Source organism: Halichoeres trimaculatus, unplaced genomic scaffold, assembly GCF_033239565.1.
Source record: "Halichoeres trimaculatus isolate MK-OKI-2021-1 unplaced genomic scaffold, fHalTri1.1 fHalTri1_scaffold_15, whole genome shotgun sequence".
Classification (NCBI taxonomy): domain Eukaryota; kingdom Metazoa; phylum Chordata; class Actinopteri; order Labriformes; family Labridae; genus Halichoeres; species Halichoeres trimaculatus.
Window position 1 is genome coordinate 14,568,381 of NW_027437193.1, and position 23,178 is coordinate 14,591,558.

The 23,178-nt window shown below is 39.7% G+C and overlaps 2 protein-coding genes across 2 annotated transcripts in view; both read right to left on the reverse strand.

Moving 5' to 3' along the window:
- Positions 1–1,752: 1,752 nt before the first annotated feature.
- On the reverse strand, positions 1,753–4,824 carry foxf2a (forkhead box F2a). The gene is made up of 2 exons (XM_074689121.1): positions 3,682–4,824; positions 1,753–2,236 (listed from the first exon to the last, which is right to left on the reverse strand). Exons 1-2 carry the CDS (start codon positions 4,610–4,612, stop codon positions 2,061–2,063), a joined length of 1,107 nt encoding a protein of 368 aa, XP_074545222.1. The 5' UTR covers positions 4,613–4,824; the 3' UTR covers positions 1,753–2,060.
- A 2,268-nt stretch (positions 4,825–7,092) lies between these two features.
- foxq1a (forkhead box Q1a) overlaps positions 7,093–23,178 on the reverse strand; it is a 31,228-nt gene continuing 15,142 nt past the window's right edge. Inside the window, exon 2 of the mRNA XM_074688590.1 lies at positions 7,093–7,920. Coding sequence (XP_074544691.1) covers positions 7,093–7,899 — 807 coding nt within the window. The 5' untranslated portion in view covers positions 7,900–7,920. The remainder of the gene's footprint in view (positions 7,921–23,178) is intronic.

The following is a 23,178-nucleotide window of genomic DNA, read 5'->3' on the forward strand; positions in this document are numbered from 1 at the left end:
CTTTTGAAAAACAAGTATTAAGAGTTTATCGGAAGGAGGAAAATAATACAAGATGTTTGAAGTTCAGTGTTACATTCCTTCAGTCTGTCATGATTCGTTGTGCCATGTTATTATGCAAGAGTTGTTGCACTAAGTTTTTTGTTTTAAGTCCAAAGCCAACACCACCATCTAACAAAACATTTTAGAGTACTTTATGCCTACTGACAGGATTTATGCATATTCCAGTTTTCTTTCTCTATAGGATTCAGCATCTGCCCACGGAGCCAAAACTACTATTAAATTGTCTAATATTACTGTGTTTAATTGGTCAGCCAACTCACTGCCAGTTGATCTCTTCCATGCTATGCTGCACTGATGGTTATTTGTGGGCAAAGAGCTTCAACCAAGAGTGCATTAAATAAACAAACTTTGGGATTCACCCATACAAAAGATGGAGCATGTATTGTGAAATGTTTGAAATGTTCTCCTTGGCCCCATGGACAGCAGAGGAATAAAGACAGGCGTTTATTCTTTTAAATTAAGGAGGGTGATGCAGAGAGACTGAATCTGTGATCAGTGTTGTAGAGATGTATGGAAAAGAGTACGCAACTCTACAAAAGGGAAATTCTCTTTACAACCCTGATTCAATATGAGACTGATATGAGTTTGTGTTTGAACCAAAGGAAGTACTTTGAGTCTGTCTGATGTCTAACATGAGATTGCAGCGCGCTCAAATTGTCAAGTTCATTTTCATCATTTTCATTTTTTCAACAAATTGTGTTTAAAGCTGCTCACATCTTTATGGATTGGAGTAAAAAATAGCCAGACTACAATCTATTTTGATCTGATCAAGAAATATATCTGACCCTAGAGATAAAAAAAAACAACAAAGAGCGACAGGAAAACAGCTTTTGAATAGAAGGATTGTAGCCTACTTGCACTAAACAGAGGCCAATCAAGGTAACAGCTACATTTTTAATGAAAAACATCCAGTGTGAAAAATCTGTATTCAAAAGTGACTAAAATCAATCCATTTTTTGGGCTTCACATCTTAATTTTTTTAGCAGAGAGAAAAGATCCTACACCTTTCTTGATGATGTGTGGGGCATTCATTCAATCAAAATAAGACCAGGTCCTCTGAATGACCACGAGGTGGCGGTGAAGTCACATGAAAACCATCAGAGCTTCACAAACCGGGGATCATACTCTGGTCATGCACTGAATGTGTTTCTTGCTTTTACATTACTCTCACATCTTACCGCAGTGAGCTGTATGGTATATTATTATGAAAACACAATATCAGCAGTATAATGATATTTTCAGGCGCAAAAAAAACATGAATGCACTGAACTGATCCACAGACTCAATGCACACAGCAGTGAAACAACCTAAGGGTGCTTCTAGAAAAAAAATAGAGGAGTATGAAAAGAAAACTGCACTATGTTTGTCTTTCCTAGGACCAACTAAAGATACCAGCTGTATAGTAGGCCACTTAAATGCGAAGAGGCGTCTTTTAATGAGCCTTAATATATTCAAAGGGTAGATTTTTTTCATACTCTACTTTTTTTTTACTTAATAATAATAATAATAATAATAATAATAATAATAATAATAATAATAATAATAATAATAATAATAATAATAATGGAGAGGGGTAAAGTTGCTGATTAAAAAAGATTTATTGCTTAGTACATTCAACACTTCATAGTTTTCTTCCAAAATAAAATTCATCAGTGGTTTCTGCTGCAGGACTTCTACAGCAACTTCAGGGAAACATGTACAGGTGCATAACTACCGATGAACTCAACTTAATGTTTGTTTTTTTTTTTTCTTTACTGATAATGTTCATATTGCTCATTTTTCTGTGAGTACAATTTTTCACGTATCCACAGCGTGGAGCGACAAGAAAACTGTTCCTTACGCCATCCCTTACTGAAATCATCAAAAGTCGTATTTTACAATGGAGCATTTTAATTCCTCCATGCTGTTTGGATAAAATCACTTCAGTTTGCGCTGAAAATGTCCACTTTTTGGTTGAACAGACAGATTCAGTTTCACACAGCTGGAGCGCTCTGGTCCGTTCACATGACGCACGGCTTCACGTCCTGGTAGACGCTCTGGTGATGGTGATGGAGCTGGTGGTAATAAGATCCTCCGGTGCTGGAGTGATGGAGAGAGGAGATTCCGTTTATGTTCAACACGAAGTCCTTCCTGTCACACACAGGAGCGGAGTGACCAGAGTACCGAGACAGTCCCACTGCGTATAAATACACGCAACAGGTCAGAACAATACACCAGTATCTTGATTTGCTAGTGTTTATTATTTTTAATACCGATGGAAAACAAGCTCGTGTTTAGTTTTCACGATGCCAGCATACATTTTCGGCCCCACCTCAAATTGTATACAGCTTGTTAAAATGAATTAGTTTTACGAAGAATTAAGAAGCTGAAGTGTGTCAGCAGGGTTGCCGAAAGGAAAATTTGGCCCCATGAAAACGCATGATACTGGGCCCCTCCGCTTAACAACCGCGAATGTTCAATTATCTTTCAAGGCCCTGACAATTGCACTAGCTTTTCTCCTACGTGACATCCTTATTTATAGTTTATGCTTTTTACAAGTCATAAATCGGGGAGCTCTAAGAACTCATCAAGATTGCTAAGAAATACGTGAATTTCTACGAAATACGTGTTCATAGTCTCTGGGTAATATAATAGCCTATATTTCAAATGCTGATACGAATTAGTACACAATTGTGAATATGAGGCATCATTTCTGATGTTTAAAATGCTAATAGAAATGAATAATTAGTAAGCTATACGTTTTATTTTTGTTAGTTCTTTAATTATTAATCAAGTCTGTAAAATTCTGAATTACATGGAATACATTTTTTGTCTTGTGTTGCAAGTGTGGAAAAGGCTTCACACTGCAAACTAGTTTTAATACTTATTAAAGCATATTGTAGATTTAGAACCACACATTATTAAGGATTAAAACAACAAAGGTCATTTATAATCTCAATTCTCCCCCTTTGAAATTAGCTTAATGTATTTACTAAAAGCTTTTTTCTTTCTTTTTTTTTTTTTTACATGTGTGCTAAAACAACATTTAAATTTTCAGCAACACGTGGATAACTGTACTGCATGTAAAAGGCCTCCACAATACACTGAAAGGAGAATTTATCATACGTTCCCTGGCTGTCATGGCCTGGTCGATCCAATTTTTTTGTGTGGTTGTTTTCGAACACTATTTATTTACATTCTTCACAAATACAGCACTGAATTATAAAATTTGTTTCCATAACCATAGCTTTATATGTCACTTAAATTTGTGGACATACAAAACTGCGGTTCATATTTAAAGACTAATCTGTAAAACAGTCGTCAATCTCACGAGTGAAGTTTGAGCCTGGTAAGTGTTAATTTCAGCTTCTAGTTCTTTATCCCTGATTTACTCACTGCTCTTATAATAAAATGTGGCCATGCAGTATAAATCTGCACTAAATATTAAAGTGTAATAGTTGTCACTGTGGTAGCATTTATGAGAAATGATGGCTAAATTTGGATACAATTTGGTTTTACGCAGAGTGCAGACTTAATAACTCATCACTTCAGGTTAAAAGTTATAAAGTTATTTTTATGACTAGTGTAAACAAGACTCAAAAACTGGAATTGATTCAAATGCATGAAACTGTAAGATTTTACCTGATATCTCAGAGGAGTCTCGTGTATTTGGGTGCAGGTAGCTCTGCTCCAGAGAGTAAGATGACATTCCCGCGTGCAGAGAAGATGAAGAAGTGTTAGGGCTGGATGTCAGAGTCTGCTGTTTAATGTATGAGGACACACCTGGTGAGCTCCAGTGTGAGGCTGCATTTGCATACGCAGACTGACAGTCCAAAGTGCCCATCATGGCTGAGGGGGTCTGCAATGGGCTGCTGCTGCTGTCTGGGCAGTAGTCCGCATTAGAGCCCCCCTGACAGGCGGACATGTACGATGGCCCGGAGCCTGACGACATGTGTGGGACGTGATGCCCTCCCCCGAGTCCCTCAAAGCTTCCTGGGACTGCATTACCCACCAGGTCCAAGTTGTAGCCGTTGTGACATGCTAACGAGCCTGGGGGAGACTGGAAATCAAAGTTCTGGGGGAGCATGGACGCACCAAATCCGATACCGTTCATCATCCTGTACATGGGCTTTAAAGCCTGACATTTCCTCCTGAAACCACGAGGTCTGCGGCGAAAAGAGCCCTCCTCAAACATGAACTCACTGCCCGGGTCTATGGTCCAGTAGTGCCCCTTCCCGGGTCTACCGAGACCTTTAGGCAGCTTTATGAAACACTCATTCAGGGACAGATTGTGTCTGACGGAGTTCTTCCAGCCCTGATATGAACCCCTGAAGAAAGGGAAGCGGGCCTGCAGGAACTGATAAATCTCACTCAGAGTTAGCCTTTTGCTCGGTGAACTTTGGATTGCCATCACAATCAGAGCGATGTATGAGTAAGGAGGCTTCTCAGGGCGCCTCAAGCCAGAGTTTCCCTTTTTCCATTTGGTGGATGCAGCCTGCGCGCTCTCCATCACCGGCTGTGCGTTTAGAGGATTACAGGAATCCAAATGTTGCTTGGAGATTTCCGTCGCCATGGTTGCGCCTCTGGGAAGACTCCTGCACTGTTTTGCCTCTCCTTTAATTCATATCTTATTAGGGGTTTCTTGGTGCAGTAATTAAAAGGCCAGTGTCACTCAGCGATGATCATCAGCACGTTTGCAGCCCTGAGAATCCAGAATCACCAGCCGCTGGTCCCCCTTCCTCCCTCTATCCATCGCTGCCAATAACTCCATAACAGAGAGAAACAACGCTCCTCGACTTTCTTCGCGCACATCCACTCGGCCAAGCACAACCCGACCACCTATCAATTGTTAAATCTCCCTCTGCCCCTCCATCCCCCCAAATCCCTCCAAGAAATCGCCAGGAACTACTCCCTCCCCATCTGGCCACGAGCCAGACTAGAAGCCGGACACGGCGCAGCGGAGGAAGACAAATCTCCTCCCACGACTCGCTTTCCAAAACACCTCGGAATGCATTCGTGATACAATTACATGATGGGGTCAGCTTCTTACACCTTGACGAGTAACATGACAAAATGAGGACGAAATAGAAATATTTTGTCCTCTTGATGTTTGGCTGATTTCATAAAGGTGTATGAGAAGTTCTGTAACGTTCATTTGTCGGAATCTGTTCAGGATTAGAACTCTGACATGAGAGGAAGCATGCTTTTTCCATCAGAGCGTGCCAACGTGCCACACACAGCGCACAAGTATCAGTTTACCTCCGGGAGTCTGGATTTCATCCCCAGAGAAAAAAAGACTTGATTGGGAAATCTAAATAAAGTCACAAAGGATTCATATGGTTAAACATCTTTCTGAGAGCTTTTCTGCAGTAAATATCCCTTTTGTGCATTACGCGTAGAGTTTTACGCATGTTCAATGTTATTGCAGAGTAAGTCAAAATGCAGAAATATAAATTATTTCCCATCGCAGCAGCAGAGTTAACACACAATCTACCCGGACTATCAGCTACATCAAACCTGTAACCCCGCTGCGCGCAGGATGCACAGTTAGTTTGGAGGAAATTTACTTTCTTGCCTCAGAAGAATAGGCCAACTTGGAAGACATTTCTTCCTATTGTGGATTTGGGTTGAGTTCACTCAGGATGCACCGTTTGTGCAAACCCTTTCCTGCGCATGTGTAGTGACTGAGGCGACAGTTATTTGCAGAGCAGACAGAAAACATAAATATGGGATACCCTTATCCGGCACCAACTAGAATAATAAAAATACTCAGAGGTAATTCCCTTTTTAATTCAAAAGTTTATGTTATTATTATTATTATTATTATTATTATTATTATTATTATTATTATTATTATTTACAACGGGAACCTAAAGAACATTATTTCCTTAGGCATTATTTATTAATGAATGAATGATATATGTAATGAAAATATAACAAAGGTTACATCAGCTGGCATGACGTTTTTACAGACAGGAAAATAAATGTGTATGAGTTAGCTCCATGTTAGCTCAGTGCATACTATTTCAGAGCTTACACGAATATCTGCGAGAGGTCTTTCTTCTGAAATGTAAAACAATCCGAAACATCTCTTTTATGGCTTTAGATATCCCCAATACCTTATAAATAGAAAAAAAAATTATGTAAGATTGTTGGATTTTTGGATTTTTTCTTGGGTAAACGACTCTGAAGCAGATATTTACAGTATTTATTCGAAAAAAAGGGGGGGGGGGGGGGGGGGGGGGGGGGATCACTGTAGTCCTGATTTTCAAATAAACACGAATGGCAAACGTGACTTTATCATATTAAACTGTGGAAAGGAGATACAAGAGATAATGAGAGATACTTGAAGAAATAAATATGATGTCTAATTATCAAATATTTAAAAATGTTGTCAGTCTCACCATCATATTTATTACTGAAAACATGAAAACGTCATTCTTACAAATGACATCACTTTTCCCATACATGGGTTTTTTAATTTCAGATGTTTATATTATTTTCCTTTTTGGAATGGGACTATAAATCAAAAGCTAACCCAATTATCATTCCCACAAATTGCAAAAAAATAGGCTACGTAATTTCTGCTCATATGAGTGACTTTGTGATAATGCCCAAAATGTTTGGAAAATGTGTTGTTAGATATTTCAATGGATTACCATACACACCCTGTCAATCAGAAGTCTCCACCAGTTGTCAGACCGGGCACCACTAAAACCACATGGCTCCTTTATAATGTAGCATCTTAAGATTTAAGAATGACAAAACAAGCATACAATAGCGAGTTATCTTTTATTTCTTTGCAAAAAGCATTTCATTTTTCAAAAAAAATATTTATTCAAAGAAATAAAAAGAGTCGATGTGCGTGTTTTCAACATGTTAGAACTAAAAACGTTCATGGTCAGTGTAATGTCATCCAAAACACAAACGTCTAAGCAAAAAGAAACTGATGAGAAATGAGGGGAAAAAAACAACAGGTGTAACACCGCACCATCTGTCCATCATCACTGCACATTGGTGATTTTCAACCAGCGAATAAGTCCACTTTTCGTTTTAATATCGCACAAGTGTTTGTGTGTGCAGCGCAGCGTCCTGCGCAGCACATGAGTCCACAGGAAAGAGCGACTTGACGTATGAAAAAGAGGCAGCAGGTGGATTTGAATAAGGTGTCATTAGTCCAGTGTAGCTCGGCCAGGTGTAGGCAGTGTGCATCAGTAAACGATCTTTGTTTGAGTTCCTCTCAAACGGCCTGCTGAGAATGCTGTCTATAGCAAACGAGCTCGTAAACTTGACACATGAGGCAGTCTTTGAGGCGGGTTCAGGCTGCTGAACGCTCTGTGGCTCCTCTGCCCTCTGCTCCTTTTTATCTATGCGCTTTCTCCTGCGCCGGAACACCCCATCAGCAAAGGTGTACTCGCTCTGAGGATTGAGCATCCAATAATTGTCCTTCCCCCATGGTCTGGACGGGTCTCGAAGCACTTTCAGGAAACAGTCATTGAGAGACAAGTTGTGCCGCACGGAGTTCCTCCAGCCGGTGTAGCTGCCTCTGAAGAACGGGAACTTTTTCATCAGATAGTCGTTAATTTCCGCCAGCGTGAGACGTCCGGAGGGGGAGTCCCGGATAGCCATGGCGATGAGCGCTATGTAGGAAAAAGGGGGTTTTGGTCTCCGTGTATACGGCTTGGACTTGGTGACGGCGCACGGAGTCACAGGTGGAGGAGGGCTGTGCACTACGCAGTCCCCATCCGACCCCAGCTCCTCTTCAGCGGACAGAGGAGAGAGCACACACCCCTCTGCGTAATTGAACATCTCCAGATGTTTCGTGTCGTAGTGGCCGCCGCACAACACCTCCAACTTCATTCTGTTAGGTTAGTTTTCCCTCTGAGGTTGTGCGAGAATGTGCGTAAAGTCCGGATCAGTGGTGCGTCAAACCAACTTGAAACCAATGAAGTCACTATGCTCCATCATACCTGTATGTGTGCTGCAGTCCGTCTCACCTACAACTGTGTGTGAACTGCAGTTTATAGTCTGCTCACCTCTGGACCAACCCAAGGGGGCGGGGTTACAGGATTTAAAAACATTCAAAGAATCATCTTCACATTGCGTGCCTAAAAGTCATTATAGTAAATAAACCTATGATCACAAAACATTCATGTTGACACTCTAATATAATAATAAGCAAATGTAGAGATGGTGTGAACTGAAGACACCATTAGCGGCTGTTTTATTACTTATCCCACCTGTGAAATGAGATCTGAAAAGTTCCTGAGGACTATCTTACTTGAGACAAGCAGGTGGCGCATGTTTCCTTTGTATTTGGAGGTGTGGTGCCTACAGGTATGAGACGGTATTATCTGTCACAGCATGAACTTTCCCTTCCTATAGAAAAATATCTCCATCTCAATTATAAAAAAATCCACCCTAGCTTTCCTGGGTGTAGTGTAAAACTCAAACAGATAAAGGAAAGATGCTCTCTGTGCCAGCTTTGCAGCCCACATAGAAACCTTTGTTTTGGTGTTTCTTTCTTTAAAACAAAGAAAGGCCCTGGTGCTTCCTGTTGCTCAAGGCTAAGAGAGTGGAGTCACCTAACACAAATCACTTAGTGTGAATCATTTCCTTTTCATACTAACTGCCTTAAAGGTTTGGGAAAAATGTAGAAGAGTCAGATGTGACAAACCAAAAAAGGGAGTGCAGATCTGAAGATACTGACAATGCCTTTGTTTCATGTTCATTTAGTGCTGCTCTACATTCTTCTCTCATGTAGGTTCACCTGCCAGTCATGTTGAACTCAGTAACCCATCTTTGTGTAATTGATGCTTTTACTTCCTGTTATCAAACCAAATAACTGCTTTCACTGGCTAAACCGCGACACTGTCACTGTCACGGATAAATGGAAAAATAACATCCTCATACGCTGCCTGGAATCTGACCAGACATCACCATAGCTGCTGATACACGAGTGGTTTAACTTCTGTTTATGCAAACTGTACTTCATAGGCCATTCATGTGCATAGGTCACACATGTTTGTGCTGCAGTGTGAATGTTTTGATCTGCAGGTAATGATCTGTTTGTGTAGCTTGTGACACCCAATCCAGGGTGAAGTCACTATTTTTAAAAAGGTGGCATGTAAGGGATGGATTTCTGTAAGCTAACTACACAATGACAAGAGCTCAGGTGGCATTTATTCTTTCTGCTCAGTGCTTGTAGCAGCTTGTGAAGCAATCATGTGTATGTGTGTGTGTTTATGTGTGTGCACGTGCATGCGCTTAAGGATCTCCTACTAAAACAATCTGTCGGTGCTTTACAAGTGGAGCAAAGGGAGGAGTATTTGTGGTTTAGACATTGCTAGATATGAGGAAAGAAATTGTCACACATGACTAGCTTAAATAAGTAAAGATAATTTATCCCTAAAAAGTGGACTAAAATCCTTTCATTAAAATCTTTACATTTTTGGGTCACTGGTTTGGCGTGTGGCTGCACACAGCTTGTCCTATTGCTCCTCTACTGTGTCACCCTCCACTCTCTTCTGCTCTGTCCACTCTTCTGACCTCTAAACAAAGGCATAAAAAAACAGAAAAAATTACTTACAAAACCACATCAGACCAGCTGATTGCCAATTTTCACACCAACTACTTTCCTGTATCCAAGTCCAAGTCATGACAACAACCAAAAAACCAGTTCACTTCCAAACAGGGGTGTGTCCAGTGGTTTGCAGGGCTGGCATTAAGTACTGCACACGTGCACACAAACAAACGCAAGACTTAATAGCATTTATTTACCCTCCTAATCTCCACAAAGCACATCTGCTTTCACTACTTACATCAGTATAGCAACAAGATGTAATAATCCAGTGTATGTATGGCTTTTAAAAGGCCATACGGGTGGAATTAACAATTAAATAACTTAAAGAAGAACGTGTTTCAAAAATCACAACTCAATTTTACAAAATTATTTTCCTATTACAACACAGCTTGAATGGTTTAGTTCAGGGGTGGCCAACCTGTGGCTCGCGAGCCACATGTGGCTCTTTGCCTTTCGGTGCGTGGCTCTTCGATACATTCATAAAAAAATATATATAGTTATGAGTAGTGGTGTGCCGATCAATCTAAACTATATATGGATGCCAACGTTGGGATCAGTTGGGATTGATACTTAAGTTTCAGTTTCTCTTCTCTAGTACGAATTGAAACAAACAAACAGTAAATCTCGCATTGAAAATTGGAAATGTATTGATTTTGATTTTATGTCATTTTGTTTATGTGTGAGAGGAAGTGTGTTTGTAAGACTATGTGTGTGATGGGGCTCTTCGTAGTACCGCAGTCATTTTTGTGGCTTTTGGTCTCTGACTGATTGGCCACCCCTGGTTTAGTTTAACACGGATTCTGTCTTTGGCAAGGCAAATAGCCAGTCATAGACAAGGATTTGGGCCTCATCCTGGACCCCCTTGTTTTGACCAACAGCTGATAACTCATCTATAACGGCTGAAATACTCCAGATACATCTGCAGTCCCTCTCTGCTCATCACAGCAACGGCTTAGATAGATTTCCATTCAAGTCAATGTGTCAACTTACACTGGATCCATTCTGCGCTGTTGCAGTCCATAATCTTGCAGGTAATCCACAGCCATCCTATTTTTTCCAGATGCGGAGCTATGACGCATAAGTTCGGCGTAGGGAAGATTGAACAGGAAGTTATGACTGAAAACTACCTAAAAACACCCAGTGACTTTTAAAATAAATCAAATTGTGACAAATCAATTTGTGTTTAGCTTGACTAAAACAACAGACAGGCATAACAAGCAAAGTCAGACCAGGAGTCAACAGATTTTAGGTTTCACAGCCCAACATCAATGAAGAGAAACTTATCAATGGTGTGGGAAGCATGGGAACTCCTTGGTTTGTGACTCCAGCTGTCTGTCAGTCATGTGACTGATCGGACCACACACGCAGTTTGTGTGAGTTGACAAACGCCGTCAACACGCAACAGAACGGAGTTGGACTGCAGATGTATCTGGTGTATTTGAAGGTAAGGCATAGTTAAATAATTTACATGAGGGATAATGTATAATCAGCGTGCAGGGCCCACAATCAAAGCTGAGATTAATACTTTTTCACCATCATGTGGATCTATTTATAATGCTACCACAAAAGCTTGACAGCAATGTCAACATGCAGTAGAGAAATGTGCCACACTCCTTTCTGCAGATTAATTCATTATGACATTATCAGGTTGTTGTTTTTGTCACCAATCACAGTCAAGTTTTATCAACCATACAGCCAAGTTATAATCATTAAACCAATGAGTCACTGGTTACAGCCACAGAAATTTGTAATATTTCATTTTAGGTTTTGTTTAAGTTACTGATTCAGCTTTACAAATACAGGCTTAAGATTTACAGTAGTGCCACATCAATAAAAGCTCAAAGGCTTGGCGGGCACTCTGAATACTAACAGAGGATTTAATCAAAGTTCACTCTGAGTTTAGGTATGCGTCTATAAGGTGAGCTTTACCTCAGCCAATGACACACCGCTGTATGTCATTTTAACTACTATTGTCTCGCCCTCTCTCTGACTCTGTGTCAACACCAGTGTCGTAAGATTTATGAGTGGGTTAGATTACGGAGCGCTGTGGTGGCTTTCTGTAGACAACAGGTCTGTTAAGAGTTTCAAGGTTTTATTAATTAGCCTTCTTAGGCACACACCTGCAAGTCATCAAAACTGAAAACCTACACAGTTTTATTCCAAAAAATATTAATGCACACTGACATGAAAGACTCAGTGACAATATCTATTTTGATACCAGCTACGCTACTTCAAATACTTTAAGGGGACACTTGTTTAAATGAGAAGCACTGAGGTATGCTGATAGACCGGAGGGACGCACACCTTGATAGTTGCTTATGTAGTTTTGTGATGCCAAATTAATTAACAGCAAACAGAGGTATATGTGTCATCGTGTAAGACCTCACCTAGATTTTTAGGTACAGTTTACTGGACGAGTACTCTGCAGCTGCTGCCAGTAAAACTGTAAATAATACAATAACAGTCTGAAAATTATTTTTTTTAGTGGAGGGGGGAGTCAATAATTTATCCAAAAAAAAGATGTGGATTAAAGCAGAACATAAAAAAGAGCTCTGCCAGTGTTAAGCTCAGACTTGTTATGTTTAATTTTAAACATTACTGCAAATTTATAAATCGCTCTTTTTCCGTCTATTCATTTACTTCTACACTTTTCCTGCTGAGGGTTGCAGGTGGACGGACCTATCCCAGCTGACTTCGAAGCAAGAGGAAGGTTTCCATGTTTGGATGAAACGTTGTCATGTCAACAGGGCCCACAGCACGAAGCTAACGCCACAGCAAGAAGCTAACACCAGAGCACGGAAAGCGTAAAGTGGCACCATTAGCGTTAGCTTCAGCCTGAATGTGACACAAATCCAAAAAAACCTTCTGAACAAAAAAGTTGAGGGATGTGCTTCAAGATTTGAAGGAGAAACTGGAACTGCAATTTTAAAAGAGACAGTTTATGCTGTCACAAAGCTGGTCTCCTTTAAGTAGGCGAGCACACCATGCTAATGTACCAAGCAAAGCTAACGTAGTTAAGAGAAGATACTGTCTGAAATTTTAGCTTCGAGTACACTCAAAAGGGCTGTCCCCTCAATAATTTTAACCTGAGTGTTTTGGATCTTCTGCTAAAATGATTTATCTATAGAAACCTTTAAAACTGTACTTTCACATTAGAATAACAAAGACCATCTGATCAGAATCACAGGGGCCATAAGCACATAGACAGTATTATGCATGTATTTATTATTTCATATCATAAATAAGATAAGTTGAGATTAACTTTATTGTCCCCCGGGGGAAATTTGTCATGGAATAAGTGCAGTGCTGCTCACAATCAATACATTCATCATACCAAATCACATATGACAGGGATGTGAATGTGTCTCATTATCCTCTTGTTGTCCCTGTAAAATTCATCTAAAATGTCAAAGAATGCAAAAGCTAAGAATGATGATGACTTCATATTTTGCCTGGGACACTTACTCTTTCCACTGATGTAAATGTGCTGTTTTTCCACTCTTTAACGTATCTATTTGGGTGATACTTGCCTGTAGATCCTGCTCTACAGTACAGAAGAGATTATGACACAACATTTTGAAATATCCGAGAAAACTATTTGAAGCCTGTTGAGTATTCCAGTAATGTAAACTGCAGCAGAAAATTCCTCAGGAGCTCTAAAAATAACCCTGTGAAGGTGTCAACCTGAGGAGGATTAACTTTGCACAACTCCTGCCCTCTCCCTGTCTCTCTGTCTGTCTCACTCTCCCTCTCTTTATGCAAACAAAGTGTTTGCGTGCGAGGCAGAGGATCATTTGAGATGTTCTGATGTTCTGCAGACCATGTTGTTGAGAGCGTAACAATCAGCGAGTGGCTGCAGGGGCTGAAGATGATTCCAAGGGCTCAAAATAGCAACAGCATTTCATGTTGATCATGACATGGTGCTATTGATGGCAGCCGCGTGTTTATTATAGTTGTACAATACATCCCACCGCAAAATAGTTCAGCAGCCACTAATTATAGCATTTTGACAGCTCTGTTTTGTTACTGTGTTACTTGTATCTCAGTATTTAACTGGGGCATTATAGTTCTGCAAAAACATGTGTGTGTTCCAAGTTATCATCAAGTTTCTTCATGTATATATGGTCCCGCCCTTTCAATTCAAGCGTTGTCTTTTCATAGCACCACCTAGATCAAAGTTTCTGTCCTGATTCTTTTCATGGGACTTTTTTGTCCATTTAATCATCTCCTGTCTAATGTATAATGCTCACAAACTAAAGGTCATCTATGAGTATTAAATATGAACAGAGAAGACTGAAAACAATTATGTTTCTCAGGTTGTGATGAAGACACAGCAAAAAGCAGGTCCCTGCATGTTGCGGGTTTGGAAAGTTTCTATTTTAGTTTTTTCACCTCAGAGGTAAAGCAAATAAGCTGCCAAACAACAGGGGAGGGAACTGTATTTAAAAAGCAATAAAATGTGCACGGAAGAGAGGTTATCCACAGGTTGAGAAGGATAGACTGTTTTTTTTTCCTCTGTGTACTTCTGTTTCATAACATGTGGGTCAACTTTTTGAACAGGAAACTAAACTTTTAAAATACTGTATCAGCCAAGATATGTGAGGATAAGAAGTTATTCAACACAAAAAAGTAAAAGAAACTACTTTTTAAAGACCAAACTTTGTTTTTTTCTCTCAAAAAATACCCCCACATGTTGTGTTTGTTTTGTGCTTTTTGATGCTACTTTTTAGATATCATTCAGGTTTCAACATTTTTTAAAACCTGTCTCATTTAAAAGGAATTTTATCAAAGTGGGGTTAGTTACAAATGTCGGAGAAATTGTGGACTTGTGAGGGATCAAACACACATATTTTGGGACTGCCCCTCCTATGTTAAAGGCATAGTGAAAAACCTACATACAGTGAACCTATCTCTGGACCCTTTAATGTTCTTACTGGACATACTTCCTGATGGTCTGTCCCATGATAAGGAATTTTTGCAACATCTTTTTCTACTGACTGCAAGAAAAGTGATAACAATTTGCTGGTTAAAACAAAAAAATCAGACTAGTGTGCTTAATGGAACAGATGACAGCACAACTACAGCTGAAGACTCCAACATTTGACAGAAGATGAGGACCAGTCATAGGCCTCAATGGACAGGATTCTCATGCCTTGCTTTGATTTTTAATAAATATACATATTTTTTCTGCTTTCTTTTTGTCTCTGTATTAAAATTATATATTATTATTTTATTTATTGAATATTATCATTTCGTTTTTAATAATATATAATAATATATTTTTATTTATCTATTATTTTTATATATTATTATTTTATTCAATTTAGATTATTTGCAATTTCGTTGCACTTGTTGCAATGACAAATAAAGTTCTAGTCTATTCTATTCTTCAATTGTATGAAGGCCCAGTCTCAGGAAAAGTATTGGTATGATGTTTATTGTCTGTTAATTTTGACGATAAAAGTTAAAAAATGGAATCATATGAGATCACTGTTAGCAGGAAATCCTTCGGTCACTTTTTTACCTTTTTAGCACAAAGGTCCCACACATGTTAACACACCTTAAGACAGTCTCTTGCCATCTCCAGGCATTACACTCTGTTACACCATATTACATGGCTGCCTGACAGATGTTTAGTGTCTATGCTGCACTGATAACCACTATCTTTCAATCAGCATCACAACCTCTCCTCAGTTGATGGATAACTTGGCCCACTATTGAGCCAATCTCTTTCTGGCGATCACTGTGTCTCTCCATCAGTCATCCCCCTGGTGTGGTAGTTGTGATTGATGGCTGGCATCAGTCTTGAGTAGGGATGCACCGATCCAACTTTTCTGGTTCCAATCATAGACTGTGAAAAAATGGACGTCCGCTTGCTCGGCTTGAAGTGAGGTCTCCACAAAAATTGCTCCCCCTGGTGGCTGGCTGCAGTATAGGTTAAAAAATCCGGCTTTCCAGCCATTCCAGATGGGCTGTGGTCAAACTTGAAAAAGTTGATACTCCTCGTAGAAATGTTTCTCACGTCCGATTGTTGTGGTGATTTGAAGATATCATTTGGCTGTTTTGTATTCAAGTCCTCTTTTTTCTGAAAAGTTTCATTTCTATTAGTTATACAAGGTTAAAAACGAGGCTTTACGTAACGTTTAACAATGACTAACAGCTGCCGTTCTTGTGTATTTTTTTCGGGGATTGTAAAATGTATCGGGAGGTAGAGTCATGAAGTGATTAGACTCTGGAAAGAAAAAAAAATATTATTTTTGTCACCCAGCTCCACTCAGATTCTCCCAGAATCCCTCATTGTCTCTCCTGCGTAGACTCTGGCTGCAATTGCTGCCAATGGCTACAACTGTGACAGGGGTGTTTTGGCTTCAAAACTGTACAATGATAAATGGCGGAGCCACACTGTCCACTCTATGTACAATCTATGGTTCTGATACCGATACCTGGGCTTTGGGTGATGACTGATATTGATCCAGCTTTGAGGGCACAGAAACACCCGATACCAAGATCAGTATCGGTGCATCCCTAGTCTTGAGGGTTATATTGGCATTACCAACAAGTGGTGCCATCAATTGCTGTAGACCAATATTTTACAAACTGGAATTTGTGATGCCAACTGTTTTTGAAGATGGATCCTAAGAGAGGGAATATGTTTGTTAAAGCTTTATCTTAGGTAGACTAATCATTTTTTCTTTAGAATTCTTTAACTTTTCTGAGATGTACAGACGTACAGCTCACTTTTTCATGTGGCTTCTTTTTAACCAACATCTACAATCTTTGCATGGAAAAACTGACGGTAAGAGTCAAAAGCAAATCAAACTGTTACCAAAAAAGTGATGAGAATAAGCAATCAGTGACGATGAAAAGCTTTGAAAACTAACTGTTGTCATGTCTTTTTTGCACATCTTCATCACTAGTCCCGGGTCATGCTGCTACTCATTTTTAAGACTGGTTTTGGTGTAAAGGTTCAGATGTGTGCTTCATGCAGACCATCTGTGTGAGCACTCTACTTAACTCCTCTCTGATGTTTAGACAAAAAGGGAGAATAGTGTAAACACTGCCAAGGCTGCAGCTCTGAGGGTGGGGCTGACATAGACATGTACTGTGGCTCCTCTTGCTAACAGGGTAACGGTTTTTACTCTGGACTGGGATTTAACTTTATTACAGCAAGAGTCTTAAAAATTGTGTTGATTCTATCTTAATTCATTCCCTGAAAAGGTTTTCTGCTCTGTGTGGAAGACGGACAGAGTCTTGTTAGATGTTACAGACAAGCAGCAGGGCTACAAAACCTTGTGACACTATGTTAGAGAAAAGGCCTCTGATCTGTCTAAGAACAACAGGCATTACAATGACTTTAGAGGTGGCTCAACTCCATAGTTCTTATTTTGAAATCTCTGGTCAAAACTACAATAAACTCTTCGTTTATCTTAAGTTAAAGTTGGGAAAAATCATTATAAAACCTAAGTAAAATTTAACTTCATCTCACGTTTTAATTGCAGCACGATTTCTTCACAGAGTCAAAGTTACGTATTCATTTTAAAGCCAGGAAAATAAAAACCACATGTCTTATAAATGTCAGACACAGGGTTTATCCAGCAGCTGCTCAGCATTTATCATCTGTTCCAATCTCACAGTTTAGAGACTCAGTGTTCCAGAAACACATAAAATGAAATGTGTGATGACTTGATTACAGCACAGGTTAATCATTACAGATGCTGAGGGTAATGTTGTAATACGTTTGTACTACGTCTCTCTTGTATCAGCCAGAGAACAGACTTTTGATGCAGACAAACTGGGGTGGGTTCTGACTTTTGTAAAGGGGGGGGGTAACCACCAGGGTGTTGCCCCAAAACTTGGATCATTATCTTCACTTAACACATCTAGTTTAACTTCTGATAAAAAGAATTCAAAAACGCTTTAATTTTCTGCATGATATTATTTTTTAAAAGAAAGGGTATCCAAACAGGGTGCCAAAACTTTAATCTGCTGACATTATTATTTATGAATTCAAAAAGAAGACGTCCAAAAAAGGCATTTATAATAACAACAAAAGAAGAAGTCGGGATTAGCCAATCATACACTGCCCGGCCAAAGAGAAAAAAAGGTGACACACTCTAATATTGTGTTGGACTGCCTTTAGCTTTGATTGCACTTCGCACTCACTGTGGCATTGTTTGGATAAGCTTCTATAATGTCAAAAGATTTATTTCCATCCAGTGTTGCATTCATTTTTCACCAAGATCTTTCACTGATGATGGTAGAGTCTGACCGCTGTGTAGAGCCTTCTCCCGCACATCTCAAAGATTCTCAATGGGGTTAAGGTCTGGACTCTGTGGGGGCCAATCAGTGTGTGAAAATGATGTCACATGCTCCCTGAACCACTCTTTTACAATTTGAGCCCAATGAATCCTGGCATTGTCATCTTGTAATATGACCGGGCCATCAGGGAAGAAAAAAATTCATTGATGGAATAACCTGGTCATTCAGTATATTAAGGTAGTCAGCTGACCTCATTCTTTGAGCACAGACTGTTGCTGAACCTAGACCTGACCAAGTGCACCAACCCCAGATCATAGCACTGCCCCCACAGGCTTGGACAGTAGGCACAAGGCATGATCGGTGATCACTTCATCTGCCTCTCTTCTTACCCTGATGGCCCATCACTCTGGAACAGGGTAAATCTGGACCCATCAGACCACATGACCTTCTTCCATTGCTCCAGGGTCCAATCTTTATGCTCCCTAGCAGATTGAGGCCTTTTTTTTACAGTTAGCCTCGCTGATTGTTGACTGACAGCGGTCAGACTCTACCATCATCAATGCAAGATCTTGGTGAGAAGAGTATTTTATGAGTGTTACTCCTTTGCTGCGCTGTTGTGGTTCCATGCAATGATCAAGACGACAGAATATACGTTGTTTGCCCTGTGCTGCACATCCTCATCTGTCTTCATCGCACAGTCTCAATATTATCACAGCAGAGCTCAGGTAAACAAGCTGATCTTTACACTGAGTCAGCGCTTTGTGTAAACTGAAAGAGGGTGTTATACATTTATGAATGTTTATCCAAATTAAACTGCACATCTCTGTCACGAGTCTGCTCCACACCCTGTATTGTTGAACACATGAATGGCTCTTCCGTTTCATCTCTTTACTGTCCTGATTAGAAAGTTACCACTCGAATGTTGATGCTGCTGGAGCAAGGCAAAGTATTGTAGAAGTTCCTGAAAGAGCTACACAATTTTTCTCCTCAATCTTTCCTCTGGTCACGGCGACTAATACAAAGCTGGTTATATTCAAACTGACTCTCAAGCTACCCAGAGGAAAACATGTGAGGCAGGCAGTGTAAACATTATGACATTCTGCATAATGGCTGGGAACTGAAACGACCTGTGGAGTTTTATTTATTTAATCTGCAACCTCCTTACTCCAATATTTAAAATTCAACATAATCTGTCTTCAATTACACTATTTTGTATCGCAACGGGCATCTGTCACCGAAACCCGCTGTCTCCAGGACTCCACGTGCTCTGCAGCAAAACGAAAAACTTGTGTGGAAAAAAAATAACTTTTCAGAAAATCCTCCACAAGTAATTCACCAAAAGATTTCGCCCCGCACACTAAAGCTTTAATTTGCATGCATCCCTGCCAGCTTGGATGGAAAAACTTCAAGCTATCCAAGGGAAACTGCTACAATTCATTCAACACCGGCTGTTGGGTGCGTATAATTTGCATTTTCTGGTTAGCTTTGATGGCAGTGAAGACATGGCAGGGTTTAAATCTTTCACAGTAGACTGAAAGCTGTTAAAGGGAGAGGGAGGATTTTGTCCTTGTTATAAATTATTTTGTCTGCTTGGTCTCCCGCAAGAAAGTCCCTGTTTTTGAGCGAGGTCATGCTCTTCTGCCCTGTGCTGGAAATCCTAAATCAACATGTGGGATCTTGATGGCAGCTCTGATGAAATCAACATTATAATCACAAAGTATCTGAAGTTTCTGCAGCTTTGAACACAAACTACTCAGCTACTCAACTTAGACCCCCTGAAAAATAACTTACATGCTTTTTTTATCCATTTAATGTGCACTTTGCATGTGTCGCAGAAAAATAGACTATTTACAGCAACCTGTTGAAAAAAGGTGTCAGCAGGGCTTAGCCTGCCCTAACCATGCACAACTTGTTTTGCTGCCTTGGAGCCTCCAGGCCTCAATCATGCAGGCAGGAGAAGAAAAAAAGTCAGCATGATGGGATCCCCTTCAGGTGAAGTATGCTGAGATAATATCTCTGTTACTACATCTACAGGGACCTGTTTGGGTTATTTTGAAATGAGAGAAAAGACGACAGCTCTTTTTTTCACCCTCTGACATCGCAGACAACAAAAGGCTCTGCGTGCAAATGGGAGGAGGAACTCCCTTAAGGTGAGTGCTTGTAAAAGGTTGGCTTTGCACGAAACCAACACAGCTTTAGCAGCACACACCTTATTTACACCTCCTCAGATAGGAGTCAATCAGAGGGCAAATGCCGCCCTGTCAGGAAGATTTAATGGACTGTGGTTCTCGGATAATTATAATCCTTATCTTCTCATTTATTTTTAGGGTTTGGTTGCCATCTTCTATATTTGTTGCTTTTGTTACCAGGGATGTCTTTCCTAATTTAACCTAACCCATCCCTAGAAAACACCACAAGGCAGAGTGAATGTCAAATTCATTTTTGTGCATTGAACTGCAGACTAGTAACCCGACTCCATTATGTATTTGTGCTTAAATGTAAGAGCAGATTTTTGTCTGTGTTCCATGCATAAATTCATAATCCTTTATAATTCCACAGAACTATGTTTTGGACATAAACAAATGCGCCAGTTTGGATCTTTGTGCTTAAAGTGAAATAAAAGTACTGTCTGTTTCTTGGATTCCATAAACACATCTCCCAGGTGGTCTCAGTGTGTTTGCATGTGCACGTGTGTGTATCTGTTTCTTTGTGAGTGCTGGTTTAAGCTAGTGTGTGTGTGTGTGTGTGTGTGTGTGTGTGTGTGTGTGTGTGTGTGTGTGTGTGTGTGTGTGTGTGTGTGTGTGTGTGTGTGTGTGTGTGTGTGTGTGTTCAAGAGAGAAAACCAGCGCTCGTGTGGAGGACAGCCAAGCTTTTCTGGATGGCGGCGTGCTCAGCAGACTCAAATGCAATCTGACAGCTATGTTTAATGATATTTATTTCCAAACCACACGCTTCCAGTCCTCTTCTGGATCCGTTCTCCCAGCTGGACCTGGGCTCAGCTCAATGCCTCAAGCCTGCTGTGAGTTTATTCGTACTGTCTTGAGATGGAGAATGTTTACAGCAAGTTTGATGAGTCTGTGTATGGAGCGGCGTGTGGCCGCTCCATGCCATGGCTATTCGTTCCAGCTCCTCGTACCATCTTTCAAAAAGTGTGATTGCACACATGCTGACAGCCGTAATGGATCTTTTATGACGGTTTGGATACACACAAACTAGCCTGCTGCTGCCATCCCAAGAAGGTTAACAACCCCGGGCTTCAGTCCACGTATCTCTGATCTGAAAAGCCCTACCACAGAGCTGAACCAGTGCTCTGTTCACAGCTTGAAAAATCGCCAACAATTCCACTCCCTCACAGTCATAAGGATGTGTTCAGGTTCTAAATAATGGTACCGTTTGATTTAATGTGAATAGATACTTGGTACCACAGACAGTATTTGGTTGGTACCTGTAAACCTAAATCGGTACCCTTCCCTATGTCGCACCCTGATGTATCAAGTCGTACTTCATTGTATTATATCATGTAGTATGCATGTGCCATGCTGTATCTTTTTGCATTGCACAGTAAAACTTTATATCATTCCATATTGTAATATCTTATATCATCCATATTCATCCAGTGATTTCCACCCTTGACAAATTTTTAAGGTTTACTAGCATTTCAGCGGATATTGACCATATAAATTAAAATCTTAATAAAAGTGTCAAAAGAGATTACTGGATGGGATTGAAGCCAACAACCTCTTCTACTTACTCAACATCAACTCTATCTTGCTCTTCAAATTGCTGGAAAGACTGATAGTACCGTATTTTCCGCACTACAAGGTGCACCTAAAAGCCTTCAGTTTTGTCAAAAGCCGACACTGCTCTTTATAATCCAATGCGCCTTATATATAACAGTATATATATATATATATATATATATATATATATATATATATATATATATATATATATATATATATATATATATATATACTGTTATATATAAGGCGCATCGGAGTATAAGGAGCACTGTATAACCGTAATAGTAACAACACTTGATTGATCATTTAATTTCACCAGCAAGTGAGAGGCTATAGCTCTGTAATCTGAATGTCACCTGGCTGGGTGACATGAAGTAAGGCAAGTATTTTTGATCCCAGGTTCATGTACCCTAATCAGTTTGTGATACATCCAAACAGATGAGCCAACATGTCTACACTGTAAGTTTTTACTAAAGGTGTAACATCATCCTGTTCAAAATCCCACAAAAAATCAACTGTGGAAACAATGATAGGATTATTTATAGGTTCAAACTTAATTTTGAATTCAAAGTGAAAAGTGTTACATCAACAACAATCACCATGAAGCAATTGGACAAACAATCTAAATCCAGTGTTTCGTAAGTAATGTCAGTACAAAGTCTAACAGATTCCCAAAGATGACCCACTTTTCGACAGCATCATTTCCCCATCCTCTTTATTAGTATTTTACAATCTATTCTTGTAATTGGTGTTTAAATATAGATGCTGAAGTTACCTTCCGTGAATTGGGGTAATCGTAGTTTGCGTCACTGCGTGTAAACAAAAAAAGTTCGAGGTGTGTTTGAGCAATTTAGCACATTCAGCAATGATGTGTTCATATAAAAGAAGTTTTATGTTTTTATGAGGTTGAATTTTGTTTTCACAGTGACCGCTGTGCTCAAATATCATAAAATTTTCTCAGCAAGAATTACTTAAGGTATTATATCACTGACACATGATGTGACACAGTATACTTTATCACACCACAAACTGTCACCACTTTTCTAAAACAACCTTCACATTGGTTTATGCATGGTGTGCCACCTGATTTCAACTTTACTGGTAGCTAGCAGGATTTAAATGGCACAATGGAAGATTTTTTTACTGCTGTAAGTAGGTAAAAAGGCAGAGCTGTTATTCTCACAATGCAATAAGCTATGACGCTATGATTGAGGAAAAAATTATTGTTTTAGTGGCAATCTGTCTCGGGAAGTAAACATCCTATAAACAAAGTTTTAAAATCTCTGATTTGTTATTGTAGCTGAAGCTATGGTGTCAGGTTTCCTGTACAATAAAAATGCCACGGCAGAATGACAGGATGACATTTTGCTTCAATGGAAAACAGCCAACAGTCATTTAACTCAGTGCTTTCTAATCTAGCAATGTGGGTTGAGATTACTGTAACAGCCCATAGTCCAGCACTTGCAAAGTCTCAATAAACTTGAGTTCATTCGAGAAATGTGGGGAAAAAACTCCTCTGAAAATGGAGTAGAAAACATTAAAAAAATAATTAAT

What these genes read in the sequence shown, in the direction of transcription:
- foxf2a (XM_074689121.1), bottom strand. Translation starts at nt 4,612, where the DNA reads ATGGCGACGGAAATCTCCAAGCAACATTTGGATTCCTGTAATCCTCTA. An exon ending in AGACTCCTCTGAGATATCAG is followed by an intron (nt 2,237 to 3,681) that starts GTAAAATCTTAC and finishes ATTTATACGCAG; the next exon opens with TGGGACTGTCTCGGTACTCT.